Source organism: Gadus macrocephalus, chromosome 11 (assembly GCF_031168955.1).
Source record: "Gadus macrocephalus chromosome 11, ASM3116895v1".
Lineage (NCBI taxonomy): Eukaryota > Metazoa > Chordata > Actinopteri > Gadiformes > Gadidae > Gadus > Gadus macrocephalus.
The window spans coordinates 12,450,402-12,474,771 of record NC_082392.1 but is presented as its reverse complement, the minus strand read 5'-3'; the positions used below and the strand labels follow the sequence as shown (position 1 = coordinate 12,474,771).

At 41.5% G+C, this 24,370-nt stretch overlaps 1 protein-coding gene across 3 annotated transcripts; it reads right to left on the bottom strand.

Annotated features, from left to right (window-relative positions):
- Window positions 1-24,150, bottom strand: mcl1b (MCL1 apoptosis regulator, BCL2 family member b). 3 transcript variants are annotated; one of them, XM_060064638.1, is made up of 4 exons: window positions 23,504-24,148; window positions 22,954-23,204; window positions 22,695-22,807; window positions 1-1,504 (listed from the first exon to the last, which is right to left on the bottom strand). In XM_060064638.1, exons 1-4 carry the CDS (start codon window positions 23,967-23,969, stop codon window positions 1,501-1,503), a joined length of 834 nt encoding a protein of 277 aa, XP_059920621.1. In that variant the 5' UTR covers window positions 23,970-24,148; the 3' UTR covers window positions 1-1,500. The 3 variants fall into 3 exon arrangements, with proteins under 3 accessions (XP_059920621.1, XP_059920619.1, XP_059920620.1); XM_060064636.1 differs by lacking the exon at window positions 1-1,504 and adding an exon at window positions 21,038-22,449; XM_060064637.1 differs by lacking the exon at window positions 1-1,504 and having other exon boundaries at window positions 21,038-22,807; window positions 23,504-24,150.
- Window positions 24,151-24,370: the final 220 nt, after the last annotated feature.

Below are 24,370 nucleotides of genomic sequence, written 5' to 3'. Positions count from 1 at the left end.
CAAAATGGACAGGTTTATTTGCATGTGTAAAGAAACACTGGCAGGAACAAACAATGTGTTGAAAGTAGACAACACGCATAATCCAGTTTAGAAAAACATAAGTAAAAGTTGATTTATGTGAGATACTATTATGAATATGAATGAATCAGGCCATGTTATTGCCTCATCACATAAACAGGGGCAGTTCTCACTTGGCAATTACATTTATTAAGTGCAAACAAATCCCAATACGTATCGGCATCAGCGTGGTTATTATACAAAATGAAAGTATAAATTAATATATAAATAATAATAAGTCTTAATCATCTCACACAATAATTGTAGCAGCTTAAACACCTTCATTACTGAAGTAATATAGCTTATAGATCACATAGCTTACTCCTATTGATAATCGATCATGAGGTGTTTTATATTTAGCTAGATTACATCATACGGAATCAATATTTTCATCAACATGGTTAATTTGCATGGCTCTCTGTATGAAGCATGGATATACAAATACACTGGAATTTTGAATCAGACCCAAGGTGTGGACCAAAAATGAAAGCAGATCTTTTCACAGAGCGACCAAGCAGAATTAGTGGCTGATTTGTTAGAATGAATACTGAATCTTGGTAGAAGGTTAAAAGATGATCAATAGTCAATAGAGTAAGCTCATTGAGAAAAAATTAATCTAGAGTCGTTCTCATTGGTCACAGGCAAATTATAATTGTACCAATCAGAACCACTTATGATCTGAATCTGAAGCAAGAGTACAAACAGGGATGATGAGGCTTGAGGTAGTTGTGAGGCCAACATGTCGTAAGGGGTAGGGATAAAAATAAAATGTAAAAGTGCTTTTCCTTCCTCTCAAGTCCCACCCATCTACTCTTCCATTGTTTTCAACAAGAACACTGACGTCCTTAAGCTGTCCCGTAGACCTAGCGGCCTTGTCAGTGGGTTGGGTGGGGAACCCTTCTAGACTCTCTGAGGAGTCGTTGTAGAAGGCTTGCCTTGAACCTGATCTTCTAAATCATTAAAACATTATTTTATGTTTGTGTACATGTTCAGGAGTTTGCCATCTTTCTATCTTTTGCACAACACAGAGGCATAAAAATACTTTTTGAGTGCATCCTTGTATGTATGGTTCTGCCTGAAGCCACAGGACCAAATCCGTGGCCTGCTTTAACTTGCTGTGGGACGACAATGTGGGACGGCAGTCTAGTCCAATCACAAGACGAAAAAGCAGGAGCAGAGCAAGTCAAGTTGGATCGGATCATTGGGCGTTGATTTATGTAAAATTAACATAAAGACTTCATCTTAAGTCTGAGGGTTTTTTCTGAGGTTTCAGCATTAAAGCAACCCTGAAGCTGCATTAAGGGCTGGACAGATGGGGTTCTTCAAGACTTCAGGTGAGGGCTGCCCTTCAACTGGGCCAGCTTCGTTTCTTGGACAGAGCACGGTCAGTTATATCCTGCCTGCCATGCCCAGGAGGCATGTCGTCTCCCTAGATTAGTCATTTCACCTGCAAAGCCAACAGAAACACTCATTAGTTGTACTGTAAACCATGCAAAGCATGTATATGTAATTGCAGTACATACAATCTAAATTCTCTGGCCATACAGTACACATTTCCAGCATGCCAATCATAATGGTTTCATTGGTATGGAAAACAAAGATTTGATGTAATTGTTGCACCCAGAACCCCTGCGATCTTTCCCTTAGGTGTCATGGTACAGTTGACTGGTTTCCTGTGTGAACCTATGTCTAGACACATATTAAGTAAGTTTCTAGTTTGATAACGAACACCAGTATGTATTGCTACGATCGGTACGTGACATTTTAGATTGGCGCCAACCCACAGGGGGGAATTTACAATGGCAGTTCCGGGAAACACACCTGTTCCGACCTGACTCAAGTTAAACAATAGCAGGCTGCTTAAGTAATTAAACCACACATTGACATATTTAGATGAGTCAAACTAGCTGCATTTAAGGCTGCAGGGAAGGCTTTTGAAGAGTAGTTAAAAATAAAATGCAATGCCTTTGGGCAAGAAACCAACTTCCTGTTAATTAAGGATCAAAGACGTAGCATCTTATTGGCTATAATTATAGAAGGTATGCTTCCTGGTAGGTGGCATTTAAATTACAAAGGTGTTCCTTTTCTATAGATGAGGTTACTGTAAAATGTAAATTGTGGCCGAGCTTGAAATATTCCAGATGGCACCCATTCTATGTTGCAAACGTCTGATGCATTGCCAGATAGTATGGTAAGAGTTGTCCACAGCTTGATTCATTATAATTTGTTAGTTTCTATAACTCTTTTCATCTAGCAAAACAAAATAGATTGTTGAAAATGAAGAAAATAACTCTTCATAAAGTGAAGAGTTAATGATAAAGTTTGAATACATTTGAGGTAAAATGTAATAGCTGATCTGATCTGATGAAGTGTATGCGTGTGTGTGTGTGCGCATTTGTGTGTGTGTGTTTGTATGGAAGTAAACCGGATATGTAGCAAGCACCTAGGGCCCTATCTTGCATCCGGCGCAAGTGACTTAGTCACTGGCGCATGTGTCGTTGCTAGTTTACAACTGGCGCAGAGCGTTCTTTTCCCACCAGTGCCACTCGCCGGTAAATTAGGGATTGATCATGCGCCCCAAGGGGCGGTTCGGCGGAAGGAGGAGGCGTGTTCTGGCGCAAACGCTATTTTGCCGTTGCTGAATACCATTGCGCTACTGACATCGAAATACCTGGTTTAAAGTCAGTGGCGCGTTGTTCAGATGCTATTTTAAGGGCGGATGCATACATGCGCATGCGATGCATACGGATTACTTGTGCACCTCGCGCATACACTTTGCTTCTCTCATCTACCTAGCCGCACATTCTTGGTAAATTATTTGGGAAAGAACAGCTGATGCAGCGGTAATAAGTTGTACTTTTAAATCAATGCATCTGCAAACACCGTACAGCAAAAACATATTTTCTTGACACAGACATCGTGTAGGCCTACATGCCCATAACTTTTAGGATTGATGAGTATTTGATCGTGAAAAACATTGTTTTACCGCGAGTGAGTGTTAAAAAGAATGAATGAATGCGGGCGCGCGTGTGTGCTCTGTTTAAACACACGCAAACTAAACACGTAACGCATAATACAATCAATGGCAATGTCTATTACCGCGGGGACACATGCATATTAGGATAGCATACAATACTGATAAGAAACAATGTTTATAATGTATTGCGTATATCATTAAATAGAACCACAGTTACCGCATATCATATGTTATATCATATACGTTTTCTTTGGCGAAATTTATTTGAAGACTCAGTATTTCTGAAGTTGTGGAAGAAAACCCCTTATTCCATGTGTGAATTAGGCCATATTATTTGGCAATAAACTGAGCCATTTGCAGTTTGAAATTCATGTGCATCTGTCTCATCGGAGACTGCAGACGCGCTGTCAAAATATCAACTCGTCCGATTCAAATGCGCTCATGGCTCTTAAAGGGGATGGGAGCTGGCACTCTCATTGGTTTGTTGGACGTTACGCCCAAACCACACCTACGGGTAATTAGGCTGCTTCAGACCAACCCTTTTGACACTTGCGCCGCGACGCAAGTGTCATTTATCCGCCTGTAAAATAGCGATAGCGCCGTAGAACCGCCCACAAAGCTACTTGCGCTTTGCGCTTCCCACTTGCGTTTCAGACCGCTAAAATAGGGCCCCTAGTCTCTAGCCATATAAACGGGGGTCCCAACACACAAAGAACTGATATTTAACAATTATATTTCCAATCGATCAATTATTTAAGCGCCAGTGTAACAAGAAATACAATAACCGTTAAAGCTTGACATTGTATTTCTAGGTTAAATATTAACGTTGTTTAGGCTCCGGGACGTCTGCAATGGTTAGCGTAAGCCACCTTGAGCTATCGCTAACTAGTCACCTTGGGCTAGACGTCATCTAGATTAGAAAGTCCTCACCCTCGAGCCTCAGCATTTGTCAATGAGATCAACTGAAAATATACGAAGCGGGTAGGAAATTAAACTGTTAAAACTGTAATTCTGAAAAAACTATAAATGATATTGAAATTATTTTTCTAAATACTTGTCGATACAAATTTGTTAAATGTTAGAACAAAGGTTAACGGTTAAAAATGTCTCAAGTTACGAAGTCTGAGTAGTTCAGAGAATTGACTACCATTGTAAAAAAATAAATAAAATTTAAGTAGAATATCTTATAAAGTATAAAATATTTAAAAAAATGTAATGGAAGCGCACGATTAACTAAGCTAAACTGAACACTGAACATTTTAAATGGAGTCTCTTGTTGAAAGATTGTGGAAGGGGTAGGGTCCAAAAGTTTGTAGAGAATGATAAAGAAAGAAGGAATAAAGTGTTATTAAGAACGAAATAGAAAGGTTTTGTAAAAGAGAAACTAGACTGTAAGCTTTTTAAACGAGGGGGGAGCTGCATACAGCACTCACCTAATCAATCGGTTCTCATGGAGATAATGAAATAAGGAAGCAAAAAAGGGGGAATCTTGAACGTCAAACTGAATTCATCGCAGATGCAATTGCTCAAATATGTACAATTTCTTCTGAACTAATCAAATAACTTTAAAAACCATGATATATATTTAAGTAGTCAGTAAAATAAATGTTTGTGTTGTTGTGTCGGACACACATCGACATGCACAAAGTGGCGATCTCAACTGCTTGATTCGTTATTAATTGTTTGTTCACATAATTATGTAATAGGTGTTGACTTGTCCCTCAAACAAATGTGTCTCAAATTTGTCAATATAGCCGATAACATGAGTTCATTGTTCTTGGGTCACACTTCACCATACACACAGTCGAGATCTCAACTGCGTTATTTGTATGGAGGCCATTAGAGCAAATATAGGGTTATCTAACCCTAACCCTATTTGGAGATGGTCATGCCACAAAAACAAGTATGCAAATGTTCGTTCACAATCAATGGGTTGTTCCATTCTTTCCATTCTTTGTGTGCAAAATGTGCTTGGATTGTTTCCTCATTGTTTGATGCTGTTGTCATACATTCCCTAAATGTGCATTGTCGTAAGAAGTGCTACAGCGCCATCAACAAGTTATCAACTTCACCGTCTCCTGCTAAAGTTCTTCCAAACCACAACTCTGGCTTTCGTTTCATACCCATCAGTTCCGTTACTGTATACCTCGGTGCCTATATGTTTATGTAGCATATTTGAGACGCCCAAGTCAGTAATCTATGCACAACGTTAGTCATCCATGCACACCGTGCCGTTCGATATCCCTGACAGAACCTCCTCATGAATATGTACGACTAGCTTATTCATGGTCCCTCATCGACCGCAACCATAAAATACACCTACAATGTGTAAATTCTTGTTGTGTGAACGAGTAAAATATTACGCGTTCACACAACCAACTCCACCAGTTAGGTTGTTTAAACACAACATTTCTAAGACTGTATTTCCTAGAATGGACTACTATAGATTTGCAATCTGATCTCCAACCTCAATTTAGAGCTGCCCCACAAAGTCATTCCCAAGGAAGAGTAATAAATGTCATTCCCCGGTCACTCAGAAATTTACGTTTTTATCGAAAGAACATCATCTAACAGAATTATTAATGTGTCATGATTATCTTTCTTAACAAAATGTATCTATGAAAGGAAGTTTTAGAATGGTTTCATTTTACGTTTTTATCGAAAGAACAACATCTATCAGAAATATTTATGTGTCATGATTATCTTGCCTAACAAAATGTATATATGAAAGGAAGCAAGTTCAGAATGGATTCATTTAAGCCACATATGTCAATATCAAGGCCCGCGGGCCAGACACGGCCCTCCGCGACTTTTAATCAGGCCCGCCAATAAATTCTGACAATCAATCTAATGTGGCCCATGCGCTGGTGTTTAAATTTACGTCCATGACAATACAACATTGAAACACGGTGAACTTCATTCGTTCACGGGCCTTGAATCGCCGGCAATTCAGGGCACTTTTAGAGGAGGAAAACTCTGTGTACGAGGATGTGCCATACCACACGGAGGTGCGCTGGTTGAGTCGGGGGAAAGTGTTGCAAAGATTTTATGATATCCGCGTTGAGATCGCTCGTTTCATGGAAAGCAAACAAAAGGTCATCCCCGAGCTTGAGGATGAAAAGTGGCTGAGCGACTTGGTGTTTATGTGTGACGTAACGGAGCACCTCAATGCCCTGAATGTAAAACTCCAGGGTCGAAAAGCAGCTGATCACTGAAATGCGAGACTCAGTAAAGGCGTTTCAAATGAAACTGCGTCTATGGGAGGGCCAGATGCGCCAAGGCAACTTGGCTCACTTTCCTACTTGCCAGTCAGTCAGTGACACAGTCACCATCCCATTCCCGACCAAAGTGTATGCTGACAAACTGAACAACTCAAAGTGGAAATCAGCAGGAGATTTGCTGATTTTGGATTAGAGAAATTCAACCTTGATCTGTTCGCAAATCCATTTGTAATTGATGTTGACAGTGACACTGCACCTGAGCACTTGCAGTTGGAACTCATTGAATTGCAATGTAACGGTGCTCTGAAGACCCAGTACCAGTCAATTGGGGCTGCTGAGTTTGCACCTCTACTCCCTAAATCAATGCCACAGCTTCGCCTTCACGCTGCACGCATCATGTCTATGTTTGGAAGCATCTACTCGTGCGAACAGATGTTCTCCGTAATGAAACTGAATAAGACATCCCACAGATCCCGCCTCACTGACCAGCATCTGGTCTCGGTATTGAAAGTGGCCATAGCAAATGACATTAAGCCTAGAATAGACGAGATCATTTCTAAGAAAAGGTGCATGTCTGGTAAGGGACATGCACATGCAGGTGTGTGTCTGGTAAGAGTTTAACTAAATAGCAAGCACAATGCCTATTTTGCTTAGGTTTGGCATTATTGGCCCTATTGTTGTCCTTTCAAGTTTCCAAAGTAAGCCATACAATTTGAGATACGACTTGTTGCATTGACTATTTTGCTTTATTAATCAGTTTTGATGGTAACAAAGATCTTTTTCGTTGTATTGTTAAAGACAAAAGTACTGTGATGCAAATGTGTTTTGTCTAATTGAGAAGTTATTTTATGCAATAAAAAATTCAGCATTTGATAAATACTATTTTGCTATATTAATCAGTTTTGCTGGTAACAAAGATCTTTTTTGTTGTTTTGTTAAAGACAATAGTACTGTGATGCAAATGTGGTTTGTTTAATTGTGCAGTTATCAATACAAAAAAATTGTTCAGCACTTGATAAATACTATTTTGCTTTATTAATCAGTTTTGCTGGTAATAATTACCCACACACATGGAAAAACTGTCTGGCCCCTGATTTTATTCACAGCCCTCCACATGGCCCTCAGTAAGTTTGAATTTGACACCCCTGCGCTAGGGGGATTCGAAACAGCCACCAATCGACCCATAAAGTGTTATAGAACCATCACAATGACTCTTAACGTGCTTAATTAAGTTCAATTAAGCTTAAAAAAGTTGCATAGCTCCTCTTTAAACTGTGATTCTGAAAAAAGTATAAATGTAATCAAAATTCGTTTTTCAGATTATTGAAGGTACAAGTGTGTTGTGATTTGTTAAATTGTTTGAATGAAGATTAACGTTGAAAATTGACCAAGTTACGATTTCTGAAGTAGTTGAAGTGTCAGAGAAGGCGGACGGGGGAGCCGTCCGCCCATTGACTTAAATTGTATAAAAAAAGCTGAAAAAGTGTAATAGTTTAAAAAGTTGAAAGAGTGGGAAAACGCAGAGAGATAGCCATCATGTTGTTAAAGAGCTGGACGTTTTGATAGTTGAATGGTTTCTGTAGCTGAAAGGATGCAGGAGCAGGTAAGTGCACAAAAAACATGCAAACGGATAAAGAAAACTTAAGAAGAACAGTAGATGTGCTTCCAGTACCAAACACACTAACGACTTAACTTTGTAGGCATATTTGTCCATCAATAGTAAATGATATTACGACTAAAAATATTGAGTAAATTAAACTTAATTAGTGTCATTTGATAAATACATGACATCCTCCAAATGCAATACACAGTTTGAGATTCGAGATTCGACTAATATCAAAGTGAGCAGTGTATCCTCAAATTTAAAAAATGGCACGCAAATGAAGAATAAAAGAGAAAGGAAAATGTGATGACATTGTTTCACTCAAGACCCCAATGCGATCTTTCCCCGAGGTGTCATGGCGTGGTTGAGTCATTTCCTGTGAGAACATTTATGCAGAGACAAACATCAAGTCAGTTTCCAATTTGATAACAATAACCATTACGTATCGTTACCAGGCATGTGGCATTTTAGATGACCCCCCTCCCACCAACAGCATGAAAATTCAAATGTCAGCTGCTGGCAAAGCCACGTTTTCAGCACCTGACTCAAATTAAACAATAGCAGGCTGCCAAGTATCTAAGTAATGGGCTCTCACGGTCCGAGGCGGACCTAGGCGGGGCTAGGCTAGTGTTGTCCTTTCTCTGTATGCCCAACCGAGTGTACCAACCGAGGTAGTCGCACTTGATTGTAACCACTTTCCTATCGGTCTCCTGCTGTGCTTTCCATTACGGCACGACCGCCCTCACAGAAATACATTGTAAAACACGACAAGCCTATCTTGGAAACCCTTTGCCAATGGGCAGCACAATGCTCCTAGTACGTATTTCCACTCGTTTTGAACAGCATCACTGAACCATCAACCAGAATATCAACGGTTAACTATTAACTAATACCCTTTCTACTTTTTTACGACTCACTATGCATGCACCAGTCACTTCCGGTGACGAGCACTAAAGTTGTCACCATGTTTAGTGCTAAGATAATGACCAATAAAAGAGGATGTATAACTATAGAGCTCCATAAAGTGGATATATGACTGCAACTAGGGGTGGGGATCCGTGTGGACTTTACACTCTTTTATGGTGTTTACTCATGCACAAAACGCGTGCATGCACACCCTGTGTGTTTCCCCTCTAAATATGGGCTCCAAACGTCCACTAGTCCATTTAAGGGATAGTCTCAGCAAGCACTGGGCTACAAATACCCCTCAAAGGGTACTGTGTAATGCTACGAAAATAGAGGGCGCATGATGTGATGTAGCCAACTGCCTTCTCTTATACAAGTAGCTAGAATCATATACTGCACACTGCTGCACCACAGCAACTACGCAGTAGTTCAAGTTATTTTATTTGTCAAATGCACAACATAACAGGCAAGCAATCCCAGCTGGCAATGACATGTTTGTGTCCCAAGCTCTCCTTAAAAATTCAAAAAATAAATAAATAGAATATATGTACAGTATATATATATTAATATTTATGGACAGTATATATATATATATATATATATAGATAGAAATATATAGAAAGTGTCTCAGTTAGCATTTGTAGTGCAGTGTGCAGTAGTAGTGCAAAAAGGGTTAAGAGTTTAAGAGTCTTGTTGTGCTCGGAAAGAAGCTGTTTTTGAGCCAGGTGGTTTGTGTCCTACCAAAGACATATAAGTAGTTAAGTACCTTATCTCACTGTCAATACAGTAAGGCCTGGCCATTGTATTGTACTAAACTGCATTGTGCAATACTATAGATAACTGCATTATGCTGTTTAGGTCTACAGTACTGCAGTGCACTCAGAATTGTAGCATAGTAATCTAACTGCCAAGCAAGTCAGGCCAAGGTACGGTACTGTACCAAACTGCAATGCACAATACGATGCTGTGAGCTAACTGTATTGTACTGCGCCATCCTGTATTGCATATGGTACTGTGCAGTAGTTCAGTAATCTCACTGCCAATCAGTACTGCATAGCACAGTTCGGTGCTATTAAATAAGTATGGTATTTGACCTTCGCCTTGAAGTGGAAGGGGAACGTAACTTCAACAAACACAAACCTGTTGATACACCCACACTTATTCTTTACTTCTCAGTTGCTTGTTCTTGTAATAACTGGCTGCCTACGCCTTTAATGACGTGTTCTGACAGAGCCGAGCCCTGGAGGTCATAACTGGGCGTGCATGGTTCTGTAATCCAAATACTCGTTTATGCAAAACATAGTTATTCTTCTTGTCATGTTCTCAGGAACTGTGTAAAAGATTATATAAATTGAAATCGGAAGGCATGGATAACGCTGCAATTCATGACCCTTGATCAGCCCAGGCTACTGTCTCTAGACCCTCATTGGCCTCAAGTCCTTTACATGCTTGGAGCGACAGCAACAAGTCACCAACACAACCTTCCGTCTGCTACACCCACACACACAACGAACGGCAATGGCAACAAGACATGGCTGCAGAGCTGCCTGGCACTCTTGTCTCTCAATTCAGAGGTGCATATTACTGTTTGGGGAATCAAACACTGGTTCACGTTTGCTTGCACCATTTCCCAACACAATGTTTTGAGCATGGCCCTTGGGCTTGCAATTTGAGTCTAATGCTGCAGGGCGCATCGGGTGGGGGATTGTTGACGTTAAGCGGCGTTCAGGTACTTTCCTGTTGAATTGAGAGTTCACCAGCTGAGCTAGCAGACGTTAACTGAACCGTAGCCCACAACGCCCCAGGTTCCCCCGAGACTGCAGAGAAAACCCCCTGCTTCATGTGTTTGTTTTGCATTTAATTTGATTAAATATCATCAGTGTTATGCGTATTGTGGATGATGGATGCATACGTCTTCATATTGTAATATACTTCAAGATGTGCATTTTCCTATGCATGTCCTTATTTGCATTTAGCCTTTTCATTTGATTATATTTGCATATATTGCCTGGTTTATAAGTTCATGATCATTTTGATCATACCGTTTGATCATCCTATGTTATTATATCGTTTTGTGTCTGAATCCAACTGTCTGTCATGCTTCGGCTTGAATTTAACCATGTGAACCAAAGTGAGGAACAACCGGTCTGCCAGGGAGACTGGTATGTATTTTTACTTCCTGAAACACAATCAGATATGCAGCACTCCCATGGCAATGAAACGGCCGAGAGCTGTCGAACCGTTGACACAAAACAAAGACACAAAAGCATGCATGCACACAAACACACACACACACACACCACTGGAGACAACCAAACATGTACATACACAAAGACACATTCACACAGTGATGCATAGTGTTTGCACATAATACATCATATTCAGGTCTATACACACAGGGTGCATTAAATATCAATGACATGAAATACCCAACTAGGGGTGGTAAAAAGTGATCCCACGCTGGGTGTCCCATACTTGGAGTCCCACACTGGGAGACCCACGATTGGAGTGTGTGATTAGTCCCCTAGCCGGGATAACAACACATGCTGGTTGAATTGTGTTTTTCCTCAGCCCTGCAGATTCCACCCCGTCAGCTGATGTTTTCCCTGCAGGCTGCAGTTTTCCTGAGAACCCCAGGTGGTGTGGGATTCCTATAAGTTAGCCAGGGATCTCTAAGCAACAAGCCAGTGAGCTCGTGTTTGCATTGTAATGCACTGGTGCTGTTACTAATCTATGCTGACAAATGCAAACAGTGAGAACAACCCACAGGGCGACTATCGTGTAACCGAAAACAAGAATATAATAAATGCATGCAACAACTGTAAATACCAAGAAAGGGGGTATTCAAGTGAGGAGAAAAGGCAGAGCTGCTGAACAGAGTGTGTTGGATCAGACAATGAAAAACACTGTGACTAATTTTTCTAGGGAACTTGTTCTAACAAGTTATCAGCACTTTTAGTTGCGATGCAACGATAACCAAATGTGCCCCGAGTATTGTTCAAGTTTGCTGCCAAGAAGGATGTCTGCTTCGTAAAACTCATTCCTTTCATTCCAGACATTCATCAAGACCACTTGTAAACAGATCCCCTCTCACTCCGGCACTCCGAGAACAACCTTATTGCAGGGCTCATTTTTAGCTGCCACCTGACTGTGAAGGTTAATTTTTAAAACAACAACAAAACTAGAAAACAATGGGAATGAAAGGCTGCCTTAACATCTGTAAAGTCTAGTTTGAGAGAAGAATGTGATAAGAGAGGTGACAGGAGAGGGAATAGGATTGGGACTTGGGAGCGGGGAGATAAGATGAAGAGAGAGGGAACACTGTTTACTGAAGTGTGTTTTCTCATGTATTCGACCTGGGCAAAGACAAGCCTACGCTTGTGAAGAGTCTGCTTAATGCGGCGCTGCTTAAATTTGCTTTGGGTGTAGGCAAATGCTGGCAGCTGATTGGCTTGGCCGGGGAAAAACACAGACGGATCACACAGCCGGGTCAAGCAGTGGAATTTGCATTTTCCACAGAAGGTGAACCAAAGGAAAATAAACAAATAAAAATACAAAAAACAGTAAAATACCTTAATTCTACCTAGTGGCGGGGGGGATGTGCTAAAATCTGTTTATATTTACCCTTCATTTAAAAAAGTATATACTGTACAGCAGACAGAGGAGCAGCACATACCATGGCTGTACTTCTCAGAGTATACCTTTGTAAAAAGAAAAGAGCTTTTCCGACTGCAAGGGGATAAGACGGCTCAATATGTGTTGTGTGCGTTGTGTGTTGTGTTTTTGGTGCATGTTGTTTTCAGAGATGTGTATGATTTGTGTGTGTGTGTTGTTTGTTGTGCGCGTTCCTATTGACATAGTCAACGCCACCACCACCACCACCACCAACAGAGCTGTCGGTCTGCGGCGTGTTGAGGCATGGCGAAGAAGCAGATTATGATGTCAGTGAGACGGCAAACGTTGGAAAACAGAAGGAGATCCATAAGGCGGAAAGTCATAGTCACACGGTTACATCATGTGTGCGCTAGACAGAAATGAGAAGACGGGCTGTGGCTGGATGATGTATCGCTCTGCAGAAAGAGGGAACGCCTCAGCAGAAGTAAAATTAGGAGATGGTGAATAGCGCAGTGGCAGAGGACAGTGATTCAGTGTGGGGAAAGAGAGTTAGGGAGGAATCAAATGAGTTGTCATGGGAGTGAGAGAGCGAGTTGCCAGGGAGATTTACATATGACATGAAAAGACCATCCTCATACAATGAAAACACAGGAACTACTACATTAAGCATTGAAATGAAAGGCATTGACCATCAAAATAGAAGCCAATACTCAATCAACTCATGCATCTAGAATATGTGGAGCTGTAGCGTGAGACAATCTATCAAGTCATCATCCATTGACCGTTGACCTAACAGCATGATCACAACCCATGATGCCTCTCATCTGAAACCAAAGTGCAACTTCAATACTCTGCATCATCACCCCCAGGCCTTACTCATCATCAACACAGGCTGACTCAGTTTGACTGCCTTTAACCCTGTCCCGATCCTCACCAGATTAAACCGGTGTAGTTGACAAGAAGCATAGTAATTTTCGTAATCTTGGGCTCAGTCTCTTAAGGAACCTGTGGGCTGAGAAAGAGGAAAATGTGTTTAGCCAGCGCTAGACGTTTTTCTTACCCCATCCTCGTACCTCAACTACCGCAATGTGGAAGGGGGGTAAAAGATCAGTTCTGCTGTGTAACACTCATGCCGGAGGACTAGCTTCATGTGCTTTAGAGCGATACCAACATCGAAATATCTAGAGGTTTAGGAAATTACTTCACACTGGGGATAAATTTAGACAGACAAAGAAATTATCGTCAAAGACCAGGCCATTTCACTTCTTTTGCATGTACTGACACATTGCTTAAAAGCTCGTACAGAACAAATAAAAAATACAGCGAAACAAGTTATCCAACGTCGGACACAACCAGGTTTGAGGCTGGAGAATTAGGCTTCAAGCCATGGGGGAAAACCCTAAAACGACAGTTAACCTACGTTCAAGAACCTCCCCTTTGGACGTAAGAGAGAATCCTCATTTAGGGAAAGGGGCAAGTATAAAAAATGTAATCCATAAGTAGAATCCAGAGTAGTAGATTTCCTTCTGTGGTGAGCCTGTGCTCCATCCACTTAAACTATCCAACATCACATTGTGGAGTTAGTATGATCTAAATCGACAGCTTGTAAGAAATGTGTACAGTCAGTGCACCATCAAGGGGCACGCCAAGTGTTGTCAGTAGGGGATGTGTCATACATTGAGATCCCCTCGCGTGGATGAACTGGAATACTAATTTGAAAAGCAAACCACTTTTCTTTGATCTAGAGACAATGAAAACACAGAGAATACTACATTTTGAGGTGTACAGGACCCTACTCTAGACTAAAGCATTCCTTTTTCACTGGGTTTTCACAACAGTTGATCCAAGGCCTGTTTTTGTGAGCAGTGAGGCCGTTCAAGGCCCGGTGAAGGACCCTCCACATTCCTTCTGGCTGAGCTCTTGTTTTTGGAGGCATGGCTGGACACCACTGAACCCAGACGTCATGATGGATCACTGCGCTAATGTAACCAGGCTCATTTGAACTCCATGGCCCCCCAGGCATATTAGCCATTCAAACTCGGCTAGCTGAAACCGTGGCTGAAGTAACCTGATGTATACCAACACAACTCCAGGTTCAACAAACAACTCCATTTCCATTGTTATTGAGAGCTGTGGACTATAGCGCCAAAGGAAAAGCAGGATTTTATTCTCCCTCCCTCTTTAAGAGTTAGAGGGTATCAATAGTGTGGCTCTGTATTTGGTATCCCATCACCTCCAGGTGATGGGAGTCAGGGAGGCAGAACACAGCAAAAACAAAACGGTATCTCTGTAGTTCCAACTGATATGAGGGATTCATGGAAAATGCCACAGGGTTATCAGTCACCTTGAAGCATACCGACAGCGCCAGCTCTGGGGAGGACAGCAAGGGGGGGTGGGGGGTTTCTCTAGTTGACCTTAAATCGCTTTCCTCCATGCCAGTTTGATTGTAGCGGAAACAACCTCCATAATTAAACAGTGTGTGTTTGACGATGTCGTCCCGTGTGAACGTTCCCCAGGGGAACACACAGTGGTGTCCGTCTCACGCCTATCACATGTCCTAGATGCAACTTGATCCCTGGCTCGGCAGCATTCGCTCCAGTTTCCCGTGTGGCAGGGTAGAACGTTCAACACGTCCTATAAAAGGATATTTCCGAGAATAAAATAGGACACGACGGGACAAAGCTGGATCGTGAACAACGATATGGCGTCATCAACCGTATGAGCAGAAGTCAATGGCTGGAGCTTATCCAGTGGGATCCATTTGAGAATGTTCTGGGATTGTAAAGGGAGCTGGTCTTGTTTTGGTATGTAGACCATAGACTGCAGGGAGGTGATGTCAGCGAAAAGGCTTGTCACCTTGGGGTCATTGAACACTGAAAAGGTGTTCTTACACTTTCTGATCTTATCACGAAATCGCTTTAATGTAAACTAATTTAATCTATGACATCATTAGACATCACAGTATTAAAGCAAACTCTGAATAGTTTCTGCTCACACATAAGTGGTCAAAACAAAACCTTGACCATTAAACTACCCTACATAAAAAAGAACCTATAGGTGTGACTTCTTCCCCATGCCCTCCATTCCTATATACAGTATAATATAGAATTAGCTTTGTCCCACAGATGCTTCATGAACCAAAGTGGAGGTGCAAAATCCAATTTATCAGACGATTTCTCCCTAGGGCTTCAATCTATGGATTAATTTCCCTGAGTTTGAGACCAAAATACATCAGCAGATTTCTTTGAGCACAACATTCAGTTGTGGGCAAAGATAACTTAACATTGGTCTGACGGACTGTAAGCTATTTAGAATGGATGGAACCTGCTACCCAACAAGACTGTTAACAATGGTTCCAGCGCCACTGCCTAGCCCTGATACCAGAGGAATGGTCGCCCTTCTTGCATACGTATCAGTTCTGGAATCAAGAGTCAATAGAGTGAACGAGACTGTGGTTAGTAAAACCCACTCATCACACATTCAACAGTCTTGTTGTGTTGTTTGTTTTGGTTTGCAACAGATAAACAGGTTAACACCATTGTTCTCCAAAGGTATTCTTTTAAATGGCCAATCGTTAAGAAAAAAGTTGTATTAGTTAGTTGGCTTAACTGAGTTTCAGAAAGAACACACAAACTGCCAATTCTAAATATCTGCCTAACAACTAGTCTAGCTTAATAGCCTATAGTATTAAAAACTGAAGTGGAATTGGATTTCCCCAAGTACTGCATCGATCCACCAATTTATATAATACCGCTTAGTGTTCACTGCACAGCGTATGTCATCCAAGACAAAAAATTGCCGTTCCTTCTCGTCCTATTGTATCAGAGAAACTTACAAGCATTTAGTTGAAGGCCACTCAAACCAAGCCTGTATCTTAGTAGCCTCTTCCATTTAGGAATAATTGCAAACGGTGCTCAGACAAAATACAATTTCTTCAGACACATCGGTATCGCCCAATACGGGGGGGGGGGGGGGGGAGGGGGAGAAGGGGGGCGAAAAGCACATTACACAGAGACACTGTTGAATGTGTGATGAGTGGGTTTGACTAACCACAGTCTCCTTCATTCTTTTGACTCATGATTCCAGTCCCGATCCGTATGCACGAAGGGTGACAAAGCCTCTGGTATCGTGATATCAGGGCTAGCACTCTATTTTTGAGTAATGTAATTGGAATTTCCCATCATTGTTTATTCATCTTATTTTGGGTTATACATGTTAATTACACGGGTGTGCAATGATTCACTGTGCGGTTTTTGTGATTCAGTCATCTAATCTACATCTGCCCACCAAGCTCCCCACCCCTCTACATGATGGATAAGGGTTTGTTCATGTTCAGGTCACTTTCCGGATTCATCAGCTAGTGATGGCCTCTTTGTGCAGTACCCGTTGTGGGCCATATTTTCACTAGTTTGGATAATTTATATCTTCCACGCGATGTTAGAGGAAATGTAAAATAACAGCCAGTAGGCAGACTGCTACGATGAGACAATGTCTCTCCACTTTGTTTATAGAGTAATTTCAGGGCTACCCTGTAGTATTTTATGTATTAAGTTTCTATAAAGCCTACAAACAAAATACTTTTTCAAAGGAAATTGATGGCCTAGTTCAAGGAGGCAGGCCACTTTTGGGTGTTAGAACTGTAAAGCTCTGTCCCTTTTGAAGTACTCTGTTATCCTTGATCTCACCAAATCTGACTGTTTCAAGGGCACTAAATCATTCTAGTATTGCACAAATGGTCAGCTTGAATTTGTGCACAATGACATAATGTCCAGTGAACTGTACACTCCACAAAAGGTGAACTTTATAAGTTCAGGACTTTTTCTCTTTTTCTTATTCAGACATGACACACCCAGTCACCCACAACAACCCAAGAGAATGTGCCATGTTTTTTCCCATAACATTTTGATCAGATAAAGCCAGACCAAGACCGTAAGAAGTAATTTTCCCTTATGACACACACCCACGTTTTAGTTATGTGTCTAATAGTATGTATATATAGTAGTATACATATTACTATAGTACTGAATATCAAGATTAAATATTGACTCGCTTTTATCAGCTCAAAGTCGTAATAAAAACGTTCCAGCAGTATGTTTTTTGTGTGATCTTGTTTGACCCATGACAATGTGCGGAATAGAGAGGTAAGGGGTCATAGATCGACCACAGTTCGGAATGAAAACAACTCTTTCCCACAGCCTTTTCTTTTTGACATTCTCATGGAACACTGATTAGGTCACGTTAACAACATCAAGTTGAACCGTCAACATTCTCTGTTGACTGTAGACTACACAGGATGGTGGCATTGGGATTCTGTCATGGGATTGGTAGGTTTAAATACATTAAAAGTCCACACGCAGACAAGATGCAATCACAGAAAAAAATGTCCCCTAAAGTGTTGGCCCATATTCACTCCAGCAAAAACTCAAGATGTTTAGCATTGGAGATTTTAGTCTAGGGATATCTCAGGCAGGTGACCAGAGAGTCTGAAAAGGTGCCATTCAGAAAGTGACTAAACACCACGGGTCCCATGTATTGCTAAAATGTGAGCGGTCACATGAACTGTGTGATGACCACATGATAAGCTTCTCCACATGACCACATGCACTGACCATGAGCAGGACTTGGTAAAACATTCCATTTGGTCCAATGGCCCCTATAATCTACCCACACAAAATGCACAGAAGAATTGCGGTTTAGTGAAAGCCGAACACAGTTCGGGAGGTCCGGGGGATTGAAAGGTAAACCTACAGACCATTTAACCTACTTTGCACACCTGACAGCCGATTCCAGAAGCAACATCACACCTTCAGTGGATTTGGGTCTAACAAGCCCAGGCCTGTCCAATCCTTTGACCTCTCCACAAAACAGATACCTCCAGCCGCTATGAGTACATGGCTACCCATAACATGGTGGAGGACCATGGTGATTAAGCTTGTGGCATAGGATCATACAGGTTCATCTTGTAGACAGGAAAATGGGATTTTGACAATTTTCTGAAGAACATTTCTGAAAAACCTGAGTTTCTGAAGAGCCTGAAACATATGGGCCATGGAGGAGGTTATGAATAACCTAGCCCTGTTTGGACTTAACTAAACATGGCCATTTCCAAATTGCTGGGAGGGTAAACAGCTATGACCGAAAGTGACCCACTGATACTCGTATTTATACAGTGCTTCAGTTTACCTTTCCTGTATATTTAGTTTGAAACTACTTTTCAATTGCCTCTCTCGGATTCTGGGAACATTGTTGATTGAAACTCATTTAATTTCATGTTATTATTCTGTTCTTAGCTTTTGTATTGAGGTTCAGCTTTAAAAGCTCCTTATACACCCATTTCTTTGACTAACTGATAGATCGATTAGTAGAAGAATAAAGGGGGTCCTGCAGATGATAATGAGATCAGTGTTACTAATACATAAGAATAGGTCAAGATGATCAATGTAACCAAGACATGAAGTAAGGCTAAGATTGATCAATGATCAATGTAAACAATACATGAAAAATTACCACTTTTTGTATTTTGGGGAAAAATCCTTGATCAATCCTGCTTTAAGAACTGCGAGAAAATATTACAGAATAAAAGGTTAACGGTATTCACGATAAGAGAAAGATCTATGCACAGGATCTACCCATTCCCTTCACAGTGCTCACTATTACACAGGAGTTGGTTTGATTGCTAAAGACGATGACCAAGATCTACAAAAAAAAAAGTTATTTAGCTTACATAAAGTAATGCCACAAGTATGCATAACCATTTCCTGTTTGTTCCAGTTTAGGACAAACTGGTCTCATAAAAAAGCTTTGGAATGCTGCTGCCGGGAATGTCTACACCCCTTTCAGGAAGGAAGTCCATATAAGGACCCTTAATAGGCGGCTGCCCATTTTAGGAACCAGGCTCTCTCGCTTGCCTTTACCAAGAATAAGGAACAGGAGAGTTTAAACCAAACAAGGAAGACAGATGAAAAAAAGAGGAAATATGCACACATGTAATAAATGAAAAATCCTGTTTGAGCAGGCCTAACAGAAAGCTTGTTTGTGACGTTTCTATATTTACCTCACTTGGGTCATATGTCAGTGTTGATGTGTGCAAATGTATTGCACTCGAGTCATCCGTCCCAGAATACGACTTTTTAAAGATGGATAATGACACAACTAAACGGACAGCACTGACACATCGCCCAGTGGATTAAGAGTGATCTCTGACCAATTCCCACACCTCAAGGATCAGAGTACAGTCTCAGGTGGTGATGTGTGGCTGCTCTATGAGCTCCAACTTGTTTTATGTCATGCTTTTCTTAACCTGGGGAGGTTTACTGAGCATATATGCTCTTTGTCAACCACGCCCTGACTGAAATGCGTTGCACTTGGCTGTTCACATGCCTGGTCGAGGGGGCGGTTTCTGGCTGACACACCTAGTAAAATGTTCAATGACATTTGACTAGTTTCCCTTCCTTTCAGTTACTGCTGAATACATATTCCAAGTATTGAAGGAGAAAATAAGTAAAAGAGCCAGAGGGACATGTGTGGTAAGATAAACTCAGATCAGCTGACTTCCCCGAAACGCTGTTTTTTTTAATGGCTGTTGCTATGAGGAAGTGTGACGCTTTTCACCAATGAGAATGCTAGGGCGGGCGTATGGTCCAAGGCTAAAAGTTTGAGCTGACACTTTTTTTCCTAAAGTATTTTTTTTACAAAGTTTAGGAAGTGAGTTAAACCAATTTCAATAGGTTTTTTGGGGGGTGGAAAACTTCCTTCTTTGCCGTCTGGTTCCGCATTGTTTGAAATACGATAATAGACTTCCTTGTTGCAGTCGTGGCAGGGCATTATACCAGAGAGAAACCAGGTACAGAAATCTCAAACCCTATTTTAAATGGCTTAGCTATTGATGGACTTTAATACCATTGTATACTCGTGAGGGGAAATAAACAGTTCACGATTAGTAAAACACAATAGACTATTGTTGGAATTGAGTCAACCTCTAATGCATGAATGTGCCTAATGCCATGCACCAGCTATGCTGTACCTTTCATTGCAATACCTGAAAAAAATAATTTGATCGTAATCGTATCCCCTTCCGCCCTGCCATTCCCTGCATGCATAAGCATAGCTAATAATAATGTATGGACATAGGTTTAAATAATACATCTGCATAATTAGCAAGTCTCTAACATCAAGGCCACTGAGAATTGCTATGCTTGCTGTGTCCGCGCCACATCACTGCACCAAGTCGTTTTCTGGAGACCAAACCCACTAGTGTATGCTGCAATCTGCTCTGAGATTGCCTGAGCTACCTTTTCCCCATTGTGTAGCCAGTCCAGTCTTCACAATGCACATGTGCACTGGTAACCAAGGTGCAGGCTAACATCATTAGCTGTAGAAGATTAGAGGGGACCTAGTGTGGGATGTCTCCATGGAGACGCTATACTCAGTTTCCTCCCAAGACCTCTGCGAGAGCATGTTTGTCCTGTAACCCAAGACAACAGGAGGAGGATCTGAACAAACAAGGATATGGATACACAAACACACACTGATAGAAGTCTACTGATGGGTGCCAGGCAAAGCAAATGTAGTTAATAATAATTAAGTTAGAGAAAATTTAATGCATTGCAGGAGGCAATCAGTTCTCATTAAGAGAGCTATCATTGAGCACAATTGCAGTAGAACAAGCTTGAATTTATTGATTAACATTACAGTCATCTGAAGGGCACTCAGGCATACAGGAAGCCTCATGGGAAGCCAAGGGGCACTATAACCAGCTTGAGGATCTGTTCCACCCCTACCAATCACACACCTAAGTATAACATAAAAGTTGACATGAGTCAAGCACCTCTAGGATGAGGCCTTCATCTGACCCTCTAGTGTTTACACTTGCAACTTCACCGGTCCGAGGCTTTTTGGGTGACCGCAACAACTAATCTCCCCATACACTATCAGTGCCAGACACATGGTGAGAGCGCCATATAATGTGTGCATCAACACCACAACATATCCAGCTGTACCCTTATCATCAACTCTCAAGAACTTCTCCATGTATGACCTTTTTTCTTTGTAAACACCCCAAAGTTAACCAAGGCCAAAATAAAAAAATATCTTAATATACAAATAGACACTTGATTATATTATGTTGGCTGACAGACGGAAAGGAAGCCTGTATATGCCAGCAAAGGCAATACTGCAGGATACGTCATTTACGCCAGCCAATAGTCAAATGAAGACTTGTGCTTTGGTTGCATTTCTTCTGCCAGCAATTACTTTTAGCAACCCAACAGCTGGGCCCATTCTTAAACCGATTTTTACACCCTTTATATCTGCTTGGCATTGGCCCTGCCAGCAGCTGCACCCAGTCTTGCATCTATTTTGTTTCGCCAAACAGAAAGGTAACACAAATCGTGAAGTGATAGTAAAAACATTTGGGCGGATGTTACGAATGCTTGTCACCCCATTTCCCCAATCGTATAGCTAGGGCAGGTTGAGCAACAGCATTGTGCATCCTCTAGTTGAAATGCAAGTTGAAGTAAGCTGCTGTTTTGCAAAATGCCCCCAAAAAATGCATGTGGTTGAGTGATGCTGTGGGTGTTGTCTGACTTCGCGGAAATAGCTGCACAACTTCTTCGAAATACCACAATTTCAACAGAATCTGACATAGGGTTAAGGTCACTGTAATGCATCACTGTGTCAAAGTAGAACGTATAAAAGGCCAGACTAGGCAACATTTATAGTTTTATTGACATATTTGTCAATGGTGCAAGCTATACAAGTGACTGGAATGTTTAAATAACATTTCTGCATCAGCTAGATACTACAGGTGTGCGGGCCCTCAGCGTTTACAAACAAAAAGGTACAAATCTGCATTTATTCCGGTTTTTGGTCATTCTCCCCCAGTCAACACATTTGTAGCACAGAAGCCAGCCACAGGGGGCTTTCTGTGCTGGTTATTTTTCTAAATGCAGATCTAACCCATAGTATTTCCATAACCGGGAAGGAAGTGGGCCAACATCTCGTCAGTGCCAGTTAATTACGTCTGTTGGGGTAAATTTCTGTTCTTCTCCCTGGAGACTTGGCCCTCTGACCTAGACACGACACACAATCACCCATATTCTCACAAATATTTCTTATTGGCTAATTACGTAATTCTCCAACAATTTGCATAGGCGCATATCATAGCAATTTTATTTAGTAAATCACAAAAAATAAATAAATAGCAAAATGAGGAAATATACAACATATTTTGTTTGTCCATATATGTCCATGTAGTTGTGTCTTTTGTTGAAAAAAAAAAGGCATAACTTCTCAAGTCTTTGAGTCCCAAATTCACCTGATTAGTAGGGCAATTGTTGCACCAATACCAGCAAATCCAGCAAAGGCCATGAGTGTATTTCTCACTGTCGTCTCAGGGTCTGACACTCGAAAAAACTCTACGAAGCCCTCCTGAAACAATGAATAACAAAAAGCAAGTTAGATTACAATCTGTAGACAGAGCTAGGGCCTGGCCAGATTCCAAACAACAAAGCAGTTAAGCAACAGGAACATTTTCACTGGGAGCACTACCCCAAGTCAGATATACCACAACGTACCCATGAGTTGTTTTTGACCAACCATTCCCGTTGGTCTGAAAGGAGGTATGAGGAAATCTCCTCGGCCACCAGCGACACGCAGCCTTCTTTACCCCTGGCCTCTAGGTACTGACACAACGCTGCTCCGAAGGCCACCAGGCTGGCGATACGCCCCCAGTTTGTTGTGCTGTCTGCGAAGAGACTCTTGGCCACAGACGTGACAAAACTCATGTCTTCCCCTCGGCCGTCCAATTCCAATTTCTGGATCATACCTTCAAATAAAAAAGGACGTTGGTGAGAAACGTGTATTCAGCATAGTCCGCTGACTTGATCAATCACTCGAGTTTTATCTGCGAAAATTATAACGTTACACCAATATCAACTAATGTATACTACATTCCCACTATATACCTAACATGTTATATATATATGAAATAGCAGGCACACATAGATGTTGTGCAATGGGGATGAATGTTTGTAGATGTGGTACATTGACGGAAGGTTTAAATAAACACGTGTCTGGAGGTCTTTATCTGCTTGATTAAACACACTATTAATTCGGATCACCTACCCTTGTATGCGTATTGGTGTTTTTCAAGCACGCCGTCTACAACTCTTCTCATAGTCACTTGAACCTCGTCTTGTCTTGTCCTTTTAGCTTTTGATGCCCCTGCATAGTCCCTGAGAAAAGTGCGAATGACTCGCTTGGTGTCGTTATCCAACACCTCTTCCCCCGCCTGGCTGTCCGTGTCTACTTCGGACTGGAGTTCCGGAGTGCAAGGCAGCGAACCGTCTCCTTCTTGGTCGTCTTGCGATTTGTTCACCAGCCTGCCCCTTCCTAGTTCCGTGGGTCTTGGTTTACGTTCGTCTCCGCTTTTGAACGTCGCCATTAGAGGCAATGCCCCCTCTGTCGTGGTGTGTGAACCTTCGGAGTGGAAGTCCATGTTTCGCTCTTCGCCTCCATTTTGAGGGCTGTGAAACCAAAAGGTCTGGACTAAGCTGGTTCCGTAGTTTGGAGTTAGTTTCTGTGACAGCATATTTGCCTTGAGGATTTAAATGGTGGGCCTGAACAATTGTAATTAAAATAAATTTATTTTCAAACAAAGACGTTGTCCATCGTAGGTCTGAGAGGTATAGACAGCGCTACGTGTTCTTCCTCTTGGTAAGTAGAGTAAAGATGGGGGCGTGGCCAGACCAGTGACGACGCATCATAACGTCCGTTCTCAAAGGTACACGCTAGGCCTTCTTTATGTTAAAAATTGCATTTAGGCAATAGAAGTGGGTTTTTATTTTACCTCAGGAACGTTTTTTCTTTCAGTTAAATGGAGGTTATATTTGTATATAACTTCGAACCTATCAAGGACCAGAAGCCTTAATATGGGGAAGTACCAAAACTAGTTTAGTTTCTACCACACCTCGGGTTTGATACAATGCGTCA